The following is a 23,679-nucleotide window of genomic DNA, read 5'->3' as shown; positions in this document are numbered from 1 at the left end:
GAGACACTACAGTGAGTCAGCAGAAATCATAGAACAAACAGGCTCTACAGTGACTCAGCATAAATCATAGAATAAACAGGCACCACAGTGAGTTAGCATAAATCATAGAATAAACAGACACTGGAGTGAGTAAGCATAAATCATAGATTAAACAAACATTCCTGTGAGTCAGCATAAATCATAGAATAAGCAGACACCACAGTGAGTAAGCATAAATCATTGAATAAACAGACACCACTGTGAGTCAGCATAAATCATAGACTAAACAAGCATTACAGTTACCCAGCACAAATCATAAGTTAAACAGACAACACAGTGAGTCAGCATAAATCATAGAATAAACAGGCATTACAGTGAATCAGCATAAATCATAGATTAAACAGACACCACTGTGAGTTAGCATAAATCATAGAATAAACAGACACCACAGTGAGTCAGAATTAATCATAAAATAAACAGGCATTACAGTGAGTCAGCATAAATCATAGATTAAACGGACACCACTGTGTGTTAGCATAAATCATAGAATAAACAGACACCACCAGTGAGTCAGAATAAATCATAAAATAAACAGGCATTACAGTGAGTCAGCATAAATCATAGGTTAAACAGACAACACAGTGAGTCAGCATAAATCATAGAATAAACAGGCATTACAGTGAGTCAGCATAAATCATAGATTAAACAGACACCACTGTGTGTTAGCATATATCATAGAATAAACAGACACCACAGTGAGTCAGAATATATCATAAAATGAACAGGCATTACAGTGAGTCAGCATAAATCATAGAATAAACAGACACCACAGTGAGTCAGAATAAATCATAAAATAAACAGGCATTACAGTGTGTCAGCATAAATCATAGAATAAACAGACGCTACTGTGAGTCAACTTGAATCTTAGAAAAAACACGCATTACAGTGAGTAAGTATAACTCAGAGAATAAACAGACACTGCAGTGAGACAGCATCAATCATAGAATAAACAGACACCATTGTGAGTCAACGTCAATCATAGAATAAGCATGCATTACAATGAGTTATCATAAATCATAGAATAAACAGACGCCACAGTGAGTCAGCATAAATCATAGAATAAACATACACTACAGTGACTCAGCATAAATCATAGAATAAACAGGCACTACAGTGACTCAGGATAAATCATAGAATAAACAGACACCACAGTGAGTCAGCATAAATCATTGAATAAACAGACATTCGAATGAGTCAGCATAAATAATCAATTAAACAGACACCACAGTGAGTCAGCACAAATCATGGAATAAACAGACACCACTGAGAGTCAGCATAAATCATGGAATAAACAGGCATGACAGTGAGTCAGCATAAATCATACAATAAACAAACACCACAGTGAGTCAGCATAAATCATAGAATAAACAGACACTGGAGTGAGTAAGCATAAATCATAGATTAAACAGACATTCCTGTGAGTCAGCATAAATCATAGAATAAGCAGACACCACTGTGAGTCAGCATAAATCATAGACTAAACAAGCATTACAGTGACCCAGCACAAATCATAAGTTAAACAGACAACACAGTGAGTCAGCATAAATCATAGAATAAACATACACTACTGTGAGTCAGCTTCAATCTTAGAATAAACAAGCATTACAGTGAGTCAGTATACATCATAGAATAAACATACATTCTAGTGACTCAGCATAAATCATAGAATAAACAGACACCATTGTGAGTCAACGTCAATCATAGAATAAGCATGCATTACAGTGAGTTATCATAAATCATAGAATAAACAGACACCACAGTGAGTCAGCATAAATCATAAAATAAAAGAGACACCACAGTGAGTCAGCATAAATCATAGAATAAAGAGACACTACAGTGAGTCAGCAGAAATCATAGAACAAACAGGCACTACAGTGACTCAGCATAAATCATAGAATAAAGCAGGCACACAGTGAGTTAGCATAAATCATAGAATAAAACAGACACACATAGAAGTGAGTAAAACAGCTGAAATAAAGACAAATCATAGATTAAACAAACATTCCTGTGAGTCAGATAAAATCATAGAATAAAGCAGACACCACAGTGAGTAAGCATAAATCATTTAAAACAGACATTCCTGAATAAACAGACACCACTGTGAGTCAGCATAAATCATAGACTAAACAAGCATTACAGTTACCCAGCACAAATCATAAGTTAAACAGACAACACAGTGAGTCAGCATAAATCATAGGTTAAACAGACAACACAGTGAGTCAGCATAAATCATAGAATAAACAGGCATTACAGTGAATCAGCATAAATCATAGATTAAACAGACACCACTGTGAGTTAGCATAAATCATAGAATAAACAGACACCACAGTGAGTCAGAATAAATCATAAAATAAACAGGCATTACAGTGAGTCAGCATAAATCATAGATTAAACAGACACCACTGTCAGTAAATCATGAAATAAACAAGCATTACAGTGTACCAGCATAAATCATAGAATAAACAGACACCACAAATGAGTCAGAATAAATCATAAAATAAACAGGCACAGTGAGTCAGCATAAATCATAGGTTAAACAGACAAACACAGTGAGTTAGCATAAATCATAGAATAAACAGGCATTACAGTGAGTCAGCATAAATCATAGATTAAACAGACAATTCACTGTGTGTTAGCATATATCATAGAATAAACAGACACCACAGTGAGTCAGAATAAATCATAAAATAAACAGGCATTACAGTGAGTCAGCATAAATCATAGAATAAACAGACTCAGCATTGTGAGTCAGGCATGGAGGAATCATAGAATAAACAGACATTACAGTGAGTCAGCAGCCAAATCATAGAATAAACAGACACCATTGTGAGTCAACGTCAATCATAGAATAAGCATGCATTACAGTGAGTTATCATAAATCATAGAATAAACAGACGCCACAGTGAGTCAGCATAAATCATAGAATAAACATACACCACAGTGAGTCAGCATAAATCATAGAATAAACAGACACCACAGTGAGTCAGCATAAATCATAGAATAAACAGACACCACAGTGAGTCAGCATAAATCATAGAATAAACAGGCATACACATAGATTAAACAGACACTGCAGTGAATCAGCATAAATCATAGAATAAAGAAGCATGACAGTGAGTCAGCCAAAATCATAGAATAAACAAACACTGGAGTGAGTAAGCATAAATCATAGATTAAACAGACATTCCTGTGAGTCAGCATAAATCATAGAATAAGCAGACACCACAGTGAGTCAGCATAAATCATTGAATAAACAGATACCACTGTGAGTCAGCATAAATCATAGACTAAACAAGCATTACAGTGAGTCAGCATAAATCATAAGTTAAACAGACAACACAGTGAGTCAGCATAAATCATAGGTTAAACAGACAACACAGTGAGTCAGCATAAATCATAGAATAAACAGGCATTACAGTGAGTCAGAATAAATCATAGAATAAACAGACACCACAGTGAGTCAGCATAAATCATAGAATAAGGAGACACTGCACTGAGTCAACATAAATCATAGAATAATCAGGCATTACAGTGAGTCAGCATAAATCATAGAATAAACAGGCATTACAGTGAGTCAGCATTAATCATAAGAATAAACAGACACCACAGTGACTCAGCATACATAATAGAATAAACAGGCATTACAGTGAGGCAGCATAAATTATAGAATAAACAGACACCACTGTGAGTCAACATAAATCATAGATTAAACCGACACCACAGTGAATCAGCATAAATCATAGAATAAACAGACACCACAGTGACTCAGTATAAATCATAGAATAAGCAGACAGTACAGTGAGTCAGCATAAATCATAGAATAAACAGACATCACTGTGAGTCAGCATAAAACATAAGTTAAACAGACAACACAGTGAGTCAGCATAAATCAAAGAATAAACAGGCATTACAGTGAGTCAGCATAAAACATAAATTAAACAGACATCACAGTGACTCAGCATAAATTATAGAATAAACAGACACCACAGTGACTCAGCATAAATCATAGAATAAACAGGCATTACAGTGAGTCAGCATAAATCATAGAATAAAGAGACCTTCCAGTGAGTGATAGTAGTAGTAGTGGTAGTAGTAGTAGTAGTAGTAGTAGTAGTAGTAGTGATAGTAGTAGTAGTAGTGATAGTAGTAGTAGTAGTAGTAGTAGTAGTAGTAGTAGTAGTAGTAGTGGTAGTAGTAGTAGTAGTAGTAGTAGTAGTAGTAGTAGTAGTAGTAGTAGTAGTGGTGGTAGTAGTAGCAGTGATATGGTACTGGTAGTAGAGGAAGTCGTAGTATCAGCATTTGTAGGATATGCCCTTGTTCAATACTCGACAATACCGGTTTATTTACCAGCGAGAGTCTACATTTATCCACATGTATCCCTTCCTGCAGATGTGCGCGCCCCGATATGTTGACTTAGAGTTCGAGGCACAAAACTATGCGTTCGTCACTGGACGATGCATCACAGCCAAAGATACAGACGTCAAATACTCGTATCCGTTGAAAATCTCGAAGGCAGACGGCTATCTTAAGACCAGAGCAGGGTCTTCCAAGTACATATACTGGAACGGTATGGGAGAGAGCGGAATGTCAGGTGATATAATGGAGGTAAGGAATATGATGCTTATGATGATATAAATCATCAACATTATAATCATTCAATCAGAATAGAGTATCCAATACTTATGTGCCATCCTTGTGGTGATCGTTCATATAATTATTACAATTATTGTTTGTGCTGTTAATATTAATAGCATGATAATGAGCATAACGCTTAATGTGTCTTTTTTAAATCTAACTTATCTTTTTTCACAAATTGTGTGTGATAGCTTCTTTGTAAGATGTGAAACCTAGATGATTTGGAGTTATTACTTCAGTTAACTGTCCTAAACTACATTTTGCAAAATATCCCATACTGTTTAAAGGTACTGTTTACACATGAACTGATTTATTGAAAAACGATTTCGTAACGTTGAAAAGATTATTGTCATGAGTTCAATAAATGATGAAACTCAGTGGAAATTGGCGAATTAGTAACAAAACCTTACACCAAAACGCAGCTGTGCACATGCACGATATTTGCACATATTTGCACGATCCTCGTGCAATTCATCTGCATAGAGTTTGCAGTTGGTTCCATCAAGAGAAATTCATCTTCATTGTAACCATATATGCATAACATATAGTGAATGCTTTAAGTGAGTCTAAACTTTTGATGGGTAGTATATTTGTCCAACATTGTGTTTTCTGTCATTGTGGAATTCTTCCCTACTTCCGAGTAGTGTTTCAGCTTCCTGTTCTCATTTCAGGACGGTTCAGTTCTACTAGGGATCCCAGGCTTCAAGGAGTGGAGTGGTTTGTTACCAGACTTCGTTATACATCAGAATCATATCTATAGTTTAGACCTCAGTGCTGCCACTTTGGTAGCAATGGGTTGGGGTTTTATTTACTTTCACATCATTTTTTTTATCGAAGGTTCCAGTTTTCCTATGGTGTTTAGTATGATGGCTGATTAGGGCCATCGCTTTCTCGCATAATCATACTACAGAGAGAAATTTCAAATGCATCAAATGTATTGAATTGACGAGATATTTCGGTTTAATAATATGTTATTCTACCGAAGGGGGACATTAGGTTTTTTTGTGAGAGTTGAACATTCCTACATAACACGCATCACAGCCAAAAGGCATATTTCCTGAGGAAACTCTGCAAAGTTTTAGCTTTAGTCTAATGAAAACAAGAAACATTGTAACAGCTGAAACAATTTATTGCTCGAACGGGTCTTTTCCACTTAAACTATAGTCTGTTAGCAGTGAAAACGTTTGCAGTGAAAACCAAAAAATAAATCGAATAAAGTGAAATTAAGATTATTGAATCCTCATAATTTTACCTTGCCAATTGAAAATTTAAATCTCAGACTTAAATTCAACTTAAGATAAAAGTTGTTTAACAAACGATCATCGTTTCATATCGCTACTATTGGTTTGTATTACAGGGGGTATGCACATTAAATGAAACACCGAGAACAGGTATGGCTGGTCTAAGTTAACGCTCATCACGTCCCGCCCGTGCATTTGTTTCACTGTTCCAACTACTGCGCTTATCCCCTTGTAATACAACCCAATAATAGTGATTCGAATCTATGATCGTTTGTTGAACAACTTTTATCCTAAGTTGAATAAAATTCTGAGATTTAAATGTGTAATTGGCTAGGTAAAATTATGAGGATTCGCAATCTTAATTTCACGTTATTTAATGTACTTTTTTGTTTAAAGTGAAATTCATCGGTACGTTTTCACTGCAAACAGACTATAGACAAGAGAAAATTTGAGAAGTATATCATTCAATGAATATCAACAACATAATATGTGATGAAAATATAAACCAGTTTAGATCTAACAAAACTAAACAATATATATTGTATAGTTTGGTTTGAATTAGAAGATGGTGGGATGGGACAGCTAGCACATTATCAGATGAAATTGGGCAAATTATATTTTAAAAATGGGCAAAAACACATTTGAAACAACACAGAGTCTTTTCTGATGAAACTTAAAAGCGTCTCTGATGAAACTAGAAAGCGTCTCTGATGAAACTATCAAACGTCTCTGATGACACTAGAAAACGTCTCTGATGAAACTAGAAAACGTCTCTGATGAAAATACCCTCATTCACTCCCGTGAGCAGGACAAACCCTGGACTGAAATTCACGACGAGAAATTTCCAACACACATTCTCATGTGACCCTCAATTCGAATGAATGTCTTATATCAGCATGCTGTATATAAATTAACATATACTCACCCACTGTCGTTGTTATGACAACTGATGTTTGTTTGTTTTCACAGGGGGCGTAGTGATGCTGAAGAACAACATCCTTAAACCAGTACAAAGATTTGATATTCCCTTCACTGTTCCCGATTACTCTTATCTCGGTAGGTTGGCAAGTGATAAGATGTGATAAGTTGCAGTAATCTGCAGTGTTTAAGTCTGTTAGTATACACCTCGGTAAGCTGACAAGCTATAAGATGTGGCAAGTTGCAGTAATCTGCAGTGTTTAAGTCTGTCAGTATACACCTCGGTAAGCTGGCAAGTGATAGGATGTGGCAAGTTGCAGTAATCGGCAGTGTTTAAGTCTGTCAGTATACACCTCGGTAAGCTGGCAAGTGATAGGATGTGGCAAGTTGCAGTAATCTGCAGTGTTTAAGTCTGTTAGTATACACCTCGGTAAGCTGGCAAGTGATAGGATGTGGCAAGTTGCAGTAATCTGCAGTGTTTAAGTCTGTCAGTATACACCTCGGTAAGCTGGCAAGTGATAGGATGTGATAAGTTGCAGTAATCTGCAGTGTTTAAGTCTGTCAGTATACACCTCGGTAAGCTGGCAAGTGATAGGATGTGATAAGTTGCAGTAATCTGCAGTGTTTAAGTCTGTTAGTATACACCTCGGTAAGCTGGCAAGTGATAGGATGTGGCAAAGTTGCAGTAATCTGCAGTGTTTAAGTCTGTCAGTATACACCTCGGTAAGCTGGCAAGTGATAGGATGTGGCAAGTTGCAGTAATCTGCAGTGTTTAAGTCTGTCAGTATACACCTCGGTAAGCTGGCAAGTGATAAGATGTGGCAAGTTGCAGTAATCTGCAGTGTTTAAGTCTGTCAGTATACACCTCGGTAAGCTGGCAAGTGATAGGATGTGGCAAGTTGCAGTAATCTGCAGTGTTTAAGTCTGTCAGTATACACCTCGGTAAGCTGACAAGTGATAGGATGTGATAAGTTGCAGTAATCTGCAGTGTTTAAGTCTGTTAGTATACACCTCGGTAAGCTGGCAAGTGATAGGATGTGATAAGTTGCAGTAATCTGCAGTGTTTAAGTCTGTCAGTATACACCTCGGTAAGCTGGCAAGTGATAGGATGTGGCAAGTTGCAGTAATCTGCAGTGTTTAAGTCTGTCAGTATACACCTCGGTAAGCTGACAAGTGATAGGATGTGGCAAGTTGCAGTAATCTGCAGTGTTTAAGTCTGTCAGTATACACCTCGGTAAGCTGACATGTGATAGGATGTGACAAGTTGCAGTAATCTGCAGTGTTTAAGTCTGTCAGTATACACCCGGTAAGCTGGCAAGTGATAGGATGTGATGTTGCAGTAATCTGCAGTGTTTAAGTCTGTCAGTATACACCTCGGTAAGCTGGCAAGTGATAGGATGTGATAAGTTGCAGTAATCTGCAGTGTTTAAGTCTGTCAGTATACACCTCGGTAAGCTGGCAAGTGATAGGATGTGATAAGTTGCAGTAATCTGCAGTGTTTAAGTCTGTCAGTATACACCTCGGTAAGCTGGCAAGTGATAGGATGTGGCAAGTTGCAGTAATCTGCAGTGTTTAAGTCTGTCAGTATACACCTCGGTAAGCTGGCAAGTGATAGGATGTGGCAAGTTGCAGTAATCTGCAGTGTTTAAGTCTGTCAGTATACACCTCGGTAAGCTGGCAAGTGATAGGATGTGATAAGTTGCAGTAATCTGCAGTGTTTAAGTCTGTCAGTATACACCTCGGTAAGCTGGCAAGTGATAGGATGTGATAAGTTGCAGTAATCTGCAGTGTTTAAGTCTGTCAGTATACACCTCGGTAAGCTGGCAAGTGATAGGATGTGGCAAGTTGCAGTAATCTGCAGTGTTTAAGTCTGTTAGTATACACCTCGGTAAGCTGGCAAGTGATAGGATGTGGCAAGTTGCAGTAATCTGCAGTGTTTAAGTCTGTCAGTATACACCTCGGTAAGCTGGCAAGTGATAGGATGTGGCAAGTTGCAGTAATCTGCAGTGTTTAAGTCTGTCAGTATACACCTCGGTAAGCTGGCAAGTGATAGGATGTGATAAGTTGCAGTAATCTGCAGTGTTTAAGTCTGTTAGTATACACCTCGGTAAGCTGGCAAGTGATAGGATGTGATAAGTTGCAGTAATCTGCAGTGTTTAAGTCTGTTAGTATACACCTCGGTAAGCTGGCAAGTGATAGGATGTGATAAGTTGCAGTAATCTGCAGTGTTTAAGTCTGTCAGTATACACCTCGGTAAGCTGGCACAAGTGATAGGATGTGATAAGTTGCAGTAATCTGCAGTGTTTAAGTCTGTCAGTATACACCTCGGTAAGCTGACAAGTGATAGGATGTGGCAAGTTGCAGTAATCTGCAGTGTTTAAGTCTGTTAGTATACACCTCGGTAAGCTGGCAAGTGATAGGATGTGATAAGTTGCAGTAATCTGCAGTGTTTAAGTCTGTTAGTATACACCTCGGTAAGCTGACAAGTGATAGGATGTGATAAGTTGCAGTAATCTGCAGTGTTTAAGTCTGTCAGTATACACCTCGGTAAGCTGGCAAGTGATAGGATGTGATAAGTTGCAGTAATCTGCAGTGTTTAAGTCTGTTAGTATACACCTCGGTAAGCTGGCAAGTGATAGGATGTGATAAGTTGCAGTAATCTGCAGTGTTTAAGTCTGTCAGTATACACCTCGGTAAGCTGGCAAGTGATAGGATGTGGCAAGTTGCAGTAATCTGCAGTGTTTAAGTCTGTCAGTATACACCTCGGTAAGCTGGCAAGTGATAGGAGGATGTGGCAAGTTGCAGTAATCTGCAGTGTTTAAGTCTGTCAGGTATACACCTCGGTAAGCTGACAAGTGATAGGATGTGGCAAGTTGCAGTAATCTGCAGTGTTTAAGTCTGTCAGTATACACCTCGGTAAGCTGGCAAGTGATAGGATGTGATAAGTTGCAGTAATCTGCAGTGTTTAAGTCTGTTAGTATACACCTCGGTAAGCTGGCAAGTGATAGGATGTGATAAGTTGCAGTAATCTGCAGTGTTTAAGTCTGTCAGTATACACCTCGGTAAGCTGGCAAGTGATAGGATGTGATAAGTTGCAGTAATCTGCAGTGTTTAAGTCTGTCAGTATACACCTCGGTAAGCTGGCAAGTGATAGGATGTGGCAAGTTGCAGTAATCTGCAGTGTTTAAGTCTGTCAGTATACACCTCGGTAAGCTGGCAAGTGATAGGATGTGATAAGTTGCAGTAATCTGCAGTGTTTAAGTCTGTTAGTATACACCTCGGTAAGCTGGCAAGTGATAGGATGTGGCAAGTTGCAGTAATCTGCAGTGTTTAAGTCTGTCAGTATACACCTCGGTAAGCTGGCAAGTGATAGGATGTGATAAGTTGCAGTAATCTGCAGTGTTTAAGTCTGTCAGTATACACCTCGGTAAGCTGGCAAGTGATAGGATGTGATAAGTTGCAGTAATCTGCAGTGTTTAAGTCTGTCAGTATACACCTCGGTAAGCTGGCAAGTGATAGGATGTGGCAAGTTGCAGTAATCTGCAGTGTTTAAGTCTGTCAGTATACACCTCGGTAAGCTGGCAAGTGATAGGATGTGGCAAGTTGCAGTAATCTGCAGTGTTTAAGTCTGTCAGTATACACCTCGGTAAGCTGGCAAGTGATAGGATGTGATAAGTTGCAGTAATCTGCAGTGTTTAAGTCTGTCAGTATACACCTCGGTAAGCTGGCAAGTGATAGGATGTGATAAGTTGCAGTAATCTGCAGTGTTTAAGTCTGTCAGTATACACCTCGGTAAGCTGGCAAGTGATAGGATGTGATAAGTTGCAGTAATCTGCAGTGTTTAAGTCTGTCAGTATACACCTCGGTAAGCTGGCAAGTGATAGGATGTGATAAGTTGCAGTAATCTGCAGTGTTTAAGTCTGTCAGTATACACCTCGGTAAGCTGGCAAGTGATAGGATGTGGCAAGTTGCAGTAATCGGCAGTGTTTAAGTCTGTCAGTATACACCTCGGTAAGCTGACAAGTGATAGGATGTGGCAAGTTGCAGTAATCGGCAGTGTTTAAGTCTGTCAGTATACACCTCGGTAAGCTGGCAAGTGATAGGATGTGATAAGTTGCAGTAATCTGCAGTGTTTAAGTCTGTCAGTATACACCTCGGTAAGCTGGCAAGTGATAGGATGTGGCAAGTTGCAGTAATCTGCAGTGTTTAAGTCTGTCAGTATACACCTCGGTAAGCTGGCAAGTGATAGGATGTGATAAGTTGCAGTAATCTGCAGTGTTTAAGTCTGTCAGTATACACCTCGGTAAGCTGACAAGTGATAGGATGTGGCAAGTTGCAGTAATCTGCAGTGTTTAAGTCTGTCAGTATACACCTCGGTAAGCTGGCAAGTGATAGGATGTGGCAAGTTGCAGTAATCTGCAGTGTTTAAGTCTGTCAGTATACACCTCGGTAAGCTGGCAAGTGATAGGATGTGGCAAGTTGCAGTAATCTGCAGTGTTTAAGTCTGTCAGTATACACCTCGGTAAGCTGGCAAGTGATAGGATGTGGCAAGTTGCAGTAATCTGCAGTGTTTAAGTCTGTCAGTATACACCTCGGTAAGCTGGCAAGTGATAGGATGTGGCAAGTTGCAGTAATCGGCAGTGTTTAAGTCTGTCAGTATACACCTCGGTAAGCTGACAAGTGATAGGATGTGATAAGTTGCAGTAATCTGCAGTGTTTAAGTCTGTCAGTATACACCTCGGTAAGCTGGCAAGTGATAGGATGTGGCAAGTTGCAGTAATCTGCAGTGTTTAAGTCTGTCAGTATACACCTCGGTAAGCTGGCAAGTGATAGGATGTGGCAAGTTGCAGTAATCTGCAGTGTTTAAGTCTGTCAGTATACACCTCGGTAAGCTGACAAGTGATAGGATGTGGCAAGTTGCAGTAATCTGCAGTGTTTAAGTCTGTCAGTATACACCTCGGTAAGCTGGCAAGTGATAGGATGTGGCAAGTTGCAGTAATCTGCAGTGTTTAAGTCTGTCAGTATACACCTCGGTAAGCTGACAAGTGATAGGATGTGATAAGTTGCAGTAATCTGCAGTGTTTAAGTCTGTCAGTATACACCTCGGTAAGCTGGCAAGTGATAGGATGTGGCAAGTTGCAGTAATCTGCAGTGTTTAAGTCTGTCAGTATACACCTCGGTAAGCTGGCAAGTGATAGGATGTGATAAGTTGCAGTAATCTGCAGTGTTTAAGTCTGTCAGTATATACACCTCGGCAAGCTGACAAGTGATAGGATGTGGCAAGTTGCAGTAATCTGCAGTGTTTAAGTCTGTCAGTATACACCTCGGTAAGCTGACAAGTGATAGGATGTGGCAAGTTGCAGTAATCTGCAGTGTTTAAGTCTGTCAGTATACACCTCGGTAAGCTGACAAGTGATAAGATGTGATAAGTTGCAGTAATCTGCAGTGTTTAAGTCTGTTAGTATACACCTCGGTAAGCTGGCAAGTGATAAGATGTGGATGTGGCAAGTTGCAGTAATCTGCAGTGTTTAAGTCTGTCAGTATACACCTCGGTAAGCTGGCAAGTGATAGGATGTGGCAAGTTGCAGTAATCTGCAGTGTTTAAGTCTGTCAGTATACACCTCGGTAAGCTGACAAGTGATAGGATGTGGCAAAGTTGCAGTAATCTGCAGTGTTTAAGTCTGTCAGTATACACCTCGGTAAGCTGGCAAGTGATAAGGATGTGAAGCTGAAGTTGCAGTAATCTGCAGTGTTTAAGTCTGTCAGTATACACCTCGGTAAGCTGGCAAGTGATAGGATGTGGCAAGTTGCAGTAATCGGCAGTGTTTAAGTCTGTCAGTATACACCTCGATAAGCTGACATGTGATATGATGTGGCAAGTTGCAGTAATCTGCAGTGTTTAAGTCTGTCAGTATACACCTCGGTAAGCTGGCAAGTGATATGATGTGGCAAGTTGCAGTAATCGGCAGTGTTTAAGTCTGTCAGTATACACCTCGATAAGCTGACATGTGATATGATGTGACAAGTTGCAGTAATCTGCAGTGTTTAAGTCTGTCAGTATACACCTCGGTAAGCTGGCAAGTGATAGGATGTGGCAAGTTGCAGTAATCTGCAGTGTTTAAGTCTGTCAGTATACACCTAGGTAAGCTGGCAAGTGATAGGATGTGGCAAGTTGCAGTAATCTGCAGTATTTACGTCTGTCAGTATACACCTCGGCAAGCTGACATGTGATAGGATGCGGCAAGTTGCAGTAATCGGCAGTGTTTAAGTCTGTCAGTATACACCTCGGTAAGCTGACAAGTGATAGGATGTGGCAAGTTGCAGTAATCGGCAGTGTTTAAGTCTGTCAGTATACACCTCGGCAAGCTGGCAAGTGAAAGGATGTGACAGGTTGCAGTAATCTGCAGTGTTTAAGTCTGTTAGTATACACCTCGGTAAGGATTTGACATGTATTCCGTAGTGTTTAAGTCGGAGATTAAAATTTGTAACCATCTCACAAACTTTCTTCTATACAGTCAAAACATCACAATGCCAGTATTGCACAGTTAATTAACTTTCATGATCCATTTTATTTATTTTCCTTGACTGATATTGCAACCATAGTAACTAACTCATCAACAGGATACTCCGTGGCAACGGGGACGTTGTGTGGACAAGGAGACCCGTGCTTCGCTGCAGGTGCCCCTCGGGCAGAGATGGTCAAAGTAAGAGCCAAATACTATATCACCTGTTATATACTCTCCCAAAAAAGAAACGCATCATGAAAATAGAAATTTCATGTAGCAATGAATTAAAACGTGATCCATTTTACAAAGGGTTTTGCTCTGTTTATGAGTCCTATGGTGTTTATGTTTTGAAACATCACAACAAAACGCACCATCCGTAAAATACCCGTATTGAACAGCATGATTTTCAATTTCGACGTGTAGTGTCACAGAATACACAATTCAAATGCAATGCACGTGAAAGTTGGGGATCAGATAGTCTCAATGATGGGTATAAAAGGTTGATCGCTGTCTGTCGATTATTCACTGTATTTGGAATATTGTTGACGAACGCAAAATGCCACGTCTAAGTGAAGCCAACCGTCATATCGCCATTGGTTTGCTTGAAGCTGGCCAGTCTTCACGTGCAGTTGCCCGACGCATGAATGTTCACCAAAGCACCATTTCACGGCTCTGGGAGAGATATCGCCGGCAGAATTCGGTAGCAGATGCCCCTCGTAGTGGGCGACCTCGAGCGACCACTGCGGCGCAGGATCGCTACATCCGGGTACATCACCTGCGTCAACGAACAGCTACGGTGACCAGTACCGCTCGACAAATACCCGGATTGAGGAGGCTTTCTGCACACACCTTCAGGAACAGGTTGAGAGGCTGGTTTACGTGCCAGAAGACCTTATTTTGGCCCTGTGCTTCGACAACAACATCGTCGACATCGAGTTCAATGGTGCACCAACGTTCAGGCCTGGAACCTACCGAATTGGCGAAGAATCTGGTTCAGTGATGAATCACCATTTCTATTGGAACGACGCGATGGAAGAATGCGGGTGTACAGACGTCGACGTGAACGTTTCGCCGACGCTTGCGTTCCCCAGGTGGACAGATTCGGCCGGGGAAGTGTTATGATGTGGAGAGCGATCACCTGCCGTAGGAGAAGTGATTTGGTGATGATCCAGGGCAACCTGACAGCTCAACGGTACTGTGACGAAATCCTACGCCCACACCTCCTTCCAATCATTGATCGCCAGAAGGAGTTGTTTCAACAGGACAATGCCAGGCCCCACACAGCACGTCACACTAGAGACTTCCTCCAGAACCACAACATCAATGTGCTCCCCTGGCCCTCAAGATCACCGGACTTAAACCCGATCGAACATCTGTGGGATGCCCTGGACAGACGGGTGGGACGCCGTAACCCTCAGCCCCAGACACTTCAGCAACTCGCACAGGCACTACAGGCAGAGTGGGCTGCGATTGGGCAACACGAGATTCTGAGACTTATTTGTTCGATGCCGAGGCAATGCCGTGCAGTTCTGGATGTCCACGGTGGTCACACGAGGTATTGACTTCAGCGCCACCACACGTCTCCATGTGACACTCAAACTGACTTTCCTCGAGTTGGTGCCAAAGACGGATAAGTCTGCATTCCCAGTGTGCAATTTCGCTATATTTCATTGACTCATAAAGCCTACAAGATGTTTCAAAATAAACATAAAAATACAGCTAAAATTCCTATATGCGTTTCTTTTTTAGGAGAGTATATTATTTGCATGAATATAATACAAAGTGAGATTACGAGGAGTGGACGGACTTGATAGAGTTGTCTGCTGATAATGTTTCTGCCGACATCCTTCCACCAATGATGTTTACTTTATGCAAACTACTAGTATGAAACACTCCTTCCCGATGGTACCCGTGAAGATCCGGGTTAGAATTGATCTTCAGTAACCCATGCTTGTCGTTAGAGGCGACTAACGGGATCGGGTGGTCAGGCTCGCTGACTTGGTTGACACATGTCATCGTATCCTCATGCTGTTGATCACTGGAGTGTCTAGTCCAGACTCGATTATTTACAGACCGCCGCCATATAGCTGGAATATTGCATAAAATGTGCTCAAAGCTGCGTAAACCTAAACTCACTCACTCACTCTATATGACTAAAGCCCTGATATCTGTGGACGATGTTGTTTGGTTGTGTATTTGATGAAATGTGTTTGTAAACATAGGAAGCCGTTTAGGGGTGCGCTGTAATCCTTCTTAACAGCTTCACTCATCAGCTATCCCTCGTCAAAGTATCTAGAAATTCTGACAACGTGTGTGAGTGAGTTTAGTTTTACGCCGCTTCGAGCAATATTCAAGCAATGTAACGGTCGGGGACACCAGAAGTGGGCTTCACAAATTGTATCCATGTTGGGATTCGAATCCGGGTCTTCGACGTGGCGAGGGAACGCTTCAACCACTAGGCTAATTTATAAACCTAACCCTTCCCCTAAATTATCCCTATCCCTATCTCCCTATGTCATTTCCGGAACCACACATCATAAACCATAAAGTCGCCATTGGCCCGGTCAAGGCCTAAGCCCAAGCCCAAGCCCAAGCCCAAGCCCAAGCCCCTAGCCCAAGCCCAACCCCTAGCCCAAGCCCAACCTAACACCCAACCATAACGAAAATATTGCCTAATAGTGAGTGACACTTCTTCTTCATTTTTCAGATTATAATTTACATCAAGTCAATAAACACGCTTTCTCAGGTTCAGGCCCTGGAAGGCCAAAAGGTAAAGTATCTTTAAAAGTATTATAGCTCCATTTAGCTCAGATTCGAGAGGTGCGGCAATTTTATTTGATTTTAATAATGATGTAGAAATAGATATACATAAATTTAAGAAAGTCATCAATTGTAATTATATAACTGCAGACACAAGTGTGGACGGCACGAGGTTGACTTTAACTAATGTCTATGGACCAAATAAGGATGATCCAGCATTCTATAATTCCCTTTTTGAAGAAATTGATGAATTTGATAATGACTCAATGGTGCTGTGTGGAACTTAGATATGGATCCAATCATTGATTTAGAGAACTATAAACATGTAAATAATCCTAACGCAAGGAAAATAATCATGGATAAAGTAGATGAATTAAACCTTGTGGATATCTGGCGTGACCTCAATATTGATACAAGGAAATATACCTGGTGGAAAAAGAATCCTAGACAGCAAGCCAGACATGATTTTTCTTTTTAATCTCTCAAGATATTTCTAATGTAACTGTAGATTCTGCAGTCATACCAGGATATAAATCAGATCATTCAGCTATTACTTTAACTGTATCTTTAGACTGCAAATCTAGAGGAAAGGGCTTCCGGTAAGTTTAACACATCGTTCTCGAGAGACAAGGAATATGTTAAATTAGTTAAAAATGAAAAAAATAATTATCGAGGCAACTAAAAGACAATATGTAATGAACTCTCAAACTAATGATATGAACGAGGTTGATAATGGTGATTTGAAACTAATTATAGATGATTGTCTGTTTCTGGAAACTTTGCTGATGAACATCAGAGGAAAATCCATCTCATAGAGCACCTTCTGAAAAAAAGAAAGGAATGAAAAAACTTTGAAAGTAGAATCTAAAATTAAAGACTTGGAGGATACAATACGTAGTAATCTTCAAAACATTGATGAAACCCTTCTCTCTGATCTATACAAACACAAGATGGAGTTCGAAAAAGTTAAAGTTAAATTTGGAAATTAAAGGAATACAGGTCAGAAACCGAATTCAGTGGTATGAAGAGGGAGAAAAGCCATCAAAATAGTTTTGCAATCTTGAAAACAGATACTATGTTAGTAAGTCCATCACTAGTCTTATGTCCGACACAGGTGAAATTATTACTGATGGTAAATATATATTAGACAAACAAAAGGCTTTTTACCAAAACCTGTATTCGGACCCTGAGCAGGACCCTATTGAAGACCCAAAAACTATTTGGTCTCTTTTTTAACTAAATACTCCAACCCTTCCAAAATCTTTTAAAAATGAATTAGAAATCCCAATCGACAAGAGCGAAATTCTTAGAGCAATCAAATCAATGAAAAACAACAAGAGTCCAGGTATTGATGGATACTCAGTAGAATTTTTCAAATTGTTTTGGCTGGACTTGGGACAGTGGATTCTTCGATATGTAAACCGAACTTTCGTGAATGATTACCTAACTTTGACGATGAAATTGGGGTTATCACCTGCATACCCAAACAAGGGAAAGACAGAAAATACCTAAAGAACTGGCGCCCCATGTCACTACTAAACTCCATTTATAAGATAATAAGTACCTGAAACAAATAGATTGAAATGTTCACTGGACTATTTAATTCATGAAAACCAAACAGGCTTTATTCCAGGGAGATGTATTAGTGAACATATCAGATTACTATATGATGTATTGTTTGAAACCAGAAAACAAAATAACACAGGCCTTCTATTGTTGATTGATTTCGAAAAAGCCTTTGTTTTAAAATCATTTGTAAAATAAGGTGTTACAAAAACTTGGATTTGGCCCATATATCATGAGATGGATCTCAATTCTCACTAAAAATGCTACCTCCTGTATTATACAAAATGGACATCTATCCGAATTCTTTCTAAACAACAGAGGCTGCAGGCAGGGGGACCCTATCTCACCATACCTTTTTTTTTTGGTCGCAGAGATCTTGGGTATCATGATTCTTGAAAATGTAGATACTAAGGGTATTGTTTTGAATGGCAAGGAATATAAGCTAGGTCAATATGCAGATGACACCCAGCTCCTCTTAGATGGCTCTGAAATCAGCCTAAAGGCTGCTATGGACACCCTGACTTTATTTTTTAAGGTGTCGGGATTAAAAATTAACATTGACAAAACAAATGCTTTATGGATTGGAGCTATGGCAAACAGCCAGGATACAATTTGCAGTGAGTATGGTTTGGATTGGCATACAGGTAATTTTGAGGCCTTAGGGGTAATCTTAAATGCTACCTTGAGTGATTTGTGGGTTATTAACACAAGGAAGAGACTAATAGCTATTTCAAACATTCTTGGAAATTGGAGGAAAAGTAGCTTGACCATTCTTGGGAAGATTACTGTTATAAAAACTTTGGCTGTATCTACACTATTTCATATTTTTACATCTCTCCCTAATCCTCCAAAACGTTTTATCGATGATATTACGAAGCTGTTTTTTGTTCTCATTTAGTTGGAATGATAAACCGGATACGATAAAATGAGTAAATTTGAAAAAAGATTATGGGGATGGTGGAATTAGAATGATTGATATAAAGTCCTTTATTGATGCATTAAAAATGTCCGCCATAAAGAGATGTTTTAAGAATGTAAGTTATAACAACCCATGTAATGTTCCCATCGGACAAATTGCGAGTATTGGTGCTAACATACACCAATATTGTAATGTGGACAATCCATTATAGAGGTCTTTTTTATAACTGATCAGAATGACATTTCCAAAATACTTGCGGAACCGCTCTGGTTCAATCATCAGCTTTCGGATCCATCCAAATTTATAAAAGATTGGTTTGATAATGGAATCACAGACATAAAGGACCTCTGTAACTCTAATGGTCTATTGTCGTTTGATGATTTCAAGACCAGATATCCAGTTAGAGGAACATTCTTAGACCATTTCCAGTGTCCTGGAGAGATGCTGTTAGTAATCAGAAATTCGTAAACCAAAATCTAGTGATCAATGATGCTGTACATTCTCTTCTTGTAGCTTCCAAAGTTTGTAGTATGTTTTATGACAAATTGACAAGAACTGATGTTTTACCCGAGGTGTGTGGTAAATGGGAGAGCTTGATTATTATCCCTTTACTATGGAGTAATATTTTCACGAACTATAGAAACTGTACACGTGATACTAAGCTATTGGATTTCCAGTTCAGGTTTATTCATAAGATTATATATACCAAAAGAGAATTAATGAAAATGAAATTAGTAAATAAAAATATTTGTACACTTTGCAAAACAGAACCTGAAGATATTATCCATGTTTTCATCTCTTGTGAATATGTACAGACGTTTTGGAATGATTTAAGAGTGTTTCTTAGAAACATTCTTAATATTGATTTAATACTCAAACATTTTACAGTCCTGTTGGGATTTAATTCTGGCTATGATTTTATCAACAACATTACACTGGCTGGTAAAAGATTTATATTTACTTCTAGTATTAATAATAAAATGTTACATATAGCAGAATTCATGAAGATCCTACGGGATATTGTAATAGTTGAAAGATACAGCATTGACAAATTTTACAAAAAGTGGCCAAATAGATAAATTGAATACTTAGAGAACCTCTAATATGTCACTGTCATGAAACGTATATCTCCTGTGTTGTACGGTTTTGTAAATGCTGTTATATCAATTTCCATTCCACCTTGCAATGTACACCTCCCGAAATGAATCTTCGGGACGCCGTCACAGATGTTTCGGGGAATGTGTGCTTGTAATCTTACAATGATATCATAAAAACCACAGAGTTATCTAGGGCTATACATTTTCAATCAATGCTGATGTCATGTAATACATCGGTAATACCAGTTAGAAGTGGTATTCAGTAGTTATCCATGCTTGTCGTATGAGGCGACTAACGGGATCGGCTGGTCAGGATCGCTGACTTGATTGACACATGTCATCGGTTCCCAGTTGTGCAGACCGATGCTCATGATGTTGATCCCTGGATTGTCTGGTCCAGACTCGATTATTTACAGACCGCCGCCATATAGCTGGAATATTGCTGAGTGCAGCGTTAAACAACACTCGCTCACTTACTCATGGTGTCAATCACTGGGTTGTCTGGACCAGTCTCAACAGACAGCGGTCTGGTTTTATAGGTGAGTGTGACGTTGTATAACAAACAAAGAATTTGGTTCCAGGCAACAGAGCTTAAAATAATGATGTTTTCATATTGAAGTTGCAAACTGTTATTTGCACGCGTGCATATATTATGAATATCTGTCTTATAAAAAGTGAACATGCACGTTAAAATTGTCGAACAAATCACCCAAACATATGACTTGACATTTCTTCTTAGTTTAATATCTCTTGGTTGTGTCGTTTGATTAGCAAGGGAAACAATTGCATGCTATATCACACTTACGTGATGTTTATGGTTATGGTTAAGCATTACAGTTGTATCGAACTTCCGGCTGTCACTCACTCACACACTCACTCACTCACTCTGTATTAATTACATACAAATATATGTGAACGAACTCCAAGCATTGTCAGCATCCTGTTTAAGTTATCCCTTAATTTAGGTTGACGGTATTCAATTAACTGAATCGTGCTCAGGTAATACAATACCTAGAGCAAAGTAGTCACGATTTCATTACGGGGGCAGAGTGATTGGGACAGCTTCGTCCTGCTCCTATATAACACAACGATGCTGATGAGGTAGAGTGCACACTATTTATCGCTAGCATCGAATTCACGTCTACGTTATCTCTGACTCACTCACTAACTCACTCACTCACTCACTCACTCACCCACCCACCCACTTACTCACCCACTCACTCAGTCACCCACCCCCTCACACATGATTTCCGTGTGTAAATGCATTTAACTGCACATGCAAGGTCATGTATTTGTAACGCAAAGTAACAGGATTTTCAGGTATGTCAAAATTATGTAAAATATATCATTTAAAACAACAGATAAATGTGAATACGACATGACGCAACGTATTATTGTATTATAATACAAAATAGGAGCTTTAGAGAGGTTTTCTGAACGTCCTTCTTTGTGATTATAGAGGACACGCTTCGCTGAACGCAACCCTATTGGAGGCTCAGTGGTCATGATTCCCGCTCATGCCAAACCCACTCACTCACCCACTCACTAACTTAATGTTTTCAGACAGGTGCTTACTTCGGTGCCTCCCTCTGTACGGCGGATGTAAACGGTGACGGGCACGACGACCTGCTGGTCGGGGCTCCGTTCTTCACCGACGACAACGACGGCAGTGATCAAAGCAAGAAGATTTACATGGATGAAGGGCGGGTGTTTGTCTACCTCAACCTCCTCAATGCCAATAACCAGGTATGATTTTTTTAATTAGCTTTTACCTAAATGTACATTTATGATAGCATACGGTCATTATGTGAGCTTTCTTGATTTTGACGTTTTCAATTAACGTCGAGTAATATCTGTGGACCTGTAGGTCTTGTTGCTTCTGATGATTTAGTTGATTAGCTCTGATTTCTGTGGTTACATTTCTTGCTATAAATACACAAAGAACTTAATCAAGCAGCCTCTGTATTTTTGCAATGATAGGTTTTCAACACGTATATGAAACTTCTCGTGGTGACCCCGGTGGAAAGCATGAGATTTTACACCCAACTGTATGACAGCCAGCACTTTCCTTCTCATACCCCATGTCAGCCCCCTGATCCTCTGAAGGGGTAGTCTACGCCATTCCTCGTGTAAAGCAGCTTCCAATTGGGCCAGGTTCTGTACAGCAGGATCCCTTTGTTGCACACGACGAACAATCATGTCCCAGATATGCTCCAAAGGGTTAAGATCGGGGCTCATTCAATCGTGAGATATGTCAGGGGGTGCTTAACTAAGTTCTTTGTGTATATATAGGGTCCATGCAGCGTCTGTCATGCGCAGTGCATCTAAGGCCAAAGATAGGATGGAAACTGACAAAATACTCCATTTTCTTACCTTCATTGGGATTAGTCTCTGACTAGAAGACTGTTAAACCGATACCAACAAGTACAATATGTGATTAGAAGACTGTTAAACCGATACCAACAAATTCAATATGTGATTAGAAGACTGTTAAACCGATACCAACAAGTACAATATGTGATTAGAAGACTGTTAAACCGATACCAACAAATTCAATATGTGATTAGAAGACTGTTAAACCGATACCAACAAGTACAATATGTGATTAGAAGACTGTTAAACCGATACCAACAAGTACAATATGTGATTAGAAGACTGTTAAACCGATACCAACAAATTCAATATGAAGACTGATTAGATTAGACTGTTAAACCGATACCAACAAGTACAATATGTGATTAGAAGACTGTTAAACCGATACCAACAAGTACAATATGTGATTAGAAGACTGTTAAACCGATACCAACAAATTCAATATGTGATTAGAAGACTGTTAAACCGATACCAACAAGTACAATATGTGATTAGAAGACTGTTAAACCGATACCAACAAGTACAATATGTGATTAGAAGACTGTTAAACCGATACCAACAAGTACAATATGTGATTAGAAGACTGTTAAACCGATACCAACAAGTACAATATGTGATTAGAAGACTGTTAAACCGATACCAACAAGTACAATATGTGATTAGAAGACTGTTAAACCGATACCAACAAGTACAATATGTGATTAGAAGACTGTTAAACCGATACCAAGTACAATATGTGATTAGATGACTGTTAAACCGATACCAACAAGTACAATATGTGATTAGAAGACTGTTAAACCGATACCAACAAGTACAATATGTGATTAGAAGACTGTTAAACCGATACCAACAAGTACAATATGTGATTAGAAGACTGTTAAACCGATACCAACAAGTACAATATGTGATTAGAAGACTGTTAAACCGATACCAACAAATACAATATGTGATTAGAAGACTGTTAAACCGATACCAACAAGTACAATATGTGATTAGAAGACTGTTAAACCGGCGGTCTGTAGACAATCAAGTCTGGTCCAGACAATGCAGTGATCAACAACAGGAACCATCGATCTACGGAATTGGGATACGATGACATGTGTCAACCAAGTCAGGGAGCCTGACCACCCGATCCCGTTAGTCGCCTCTAACGACAAGCATGGGTTACTGAAGATCAATTCCAACCCGAATCGTCACGGGTACCATCGGGAAGGAGTGTTTCATACTAGTAGTTTGCATAAAGTAAACATCATTGGCGGAAGGATGTCGGCAGAAACATTATCAGCAGACAACTCTATCGAGTCCGTCCACTCCTCGTAATCTCACTTTGTATTATATTCATGCAAATAATACAACAGGTGATATAGTATCTGGCTCTTACTTTGACCATCTCTGCCAGAGGAGCACCTGCAGCGAAGCACGGGTCTCCTTGTCCACTCAACTTCCCGTTGCCACGGAGTAGCCTGTTGATAAGTCAGTTACCATGGTTACAATTTCATTCTAGGGGAATAAATAAAATGGATCATGACATCGTCCATTGGTGCATTGTACATCCTTTCTACTGAGGCGCATCGCTCATTAGCTACCTCTCGTCAAAATATCTTACATTGGATGGGAGTGAGTTT

The 23,679-nt window shown here is 39.4% G+C and overlaps 1 protein-coding gene across 1 annotated transcript in view; it reads left to right on the top strand.

Annotated features, from left to right (window-relative positions):
• LOC124266543 (integrin alpha-3-like) overlaps positions 1 to 23,679 on the top strand; it is a 59,043-nt gene that overhangs the window by 16,179 nt on the left and 19,185 nt on the right. The window contains exons 4-9 of the mRNA XM_046701342.1: positions 4,429 to 4,644; positions 5,346 to 5,391; positions 6,885 to 6,971; positions 13,455 to 13,537; positions 16,047 to 16,109; positions 21,245 to 21,427. Of these exons, the coding sequence (XP_046557298.1) occupies positions 4,429 to 4,644; positions 5,346 to 5,391; positions 6,885 to 6,971; positions 13,455 to 13,537; positions 16,047 to 16,109; positions 21,245 to 21,427 (678 nt within the window). The remainder of the gene's footprint in view (positions 1 to 4,428; positions 4,645 to 5,345; positions 5,392 to 6,884; positions 6,972 to 13,454; positions 13,538 to 16,046; positions 16,110 to 21,244; positions 21,428 to 23,679) is intronic.

The sequence above is a fragment of the Haliotis rubra genome, unplaced genomic scaffold (assembly GCF_003918875.1).
Source record: "Haliotis rubra isolate DU_JTF1 unplaced genomic scaffold, ASM391887v1 Scf1263, whole genome shotgun sequence".
NCBI classification, from domain to species: Eukaryota; Metazoa; Mollusca; class Gastropoda; order Lepetellida; family Haliotidae; genus Haliotis; species Haliotis rubra.
This window is presented reverse-complemented; position numbering and strand designations above follow the sequence as displayed.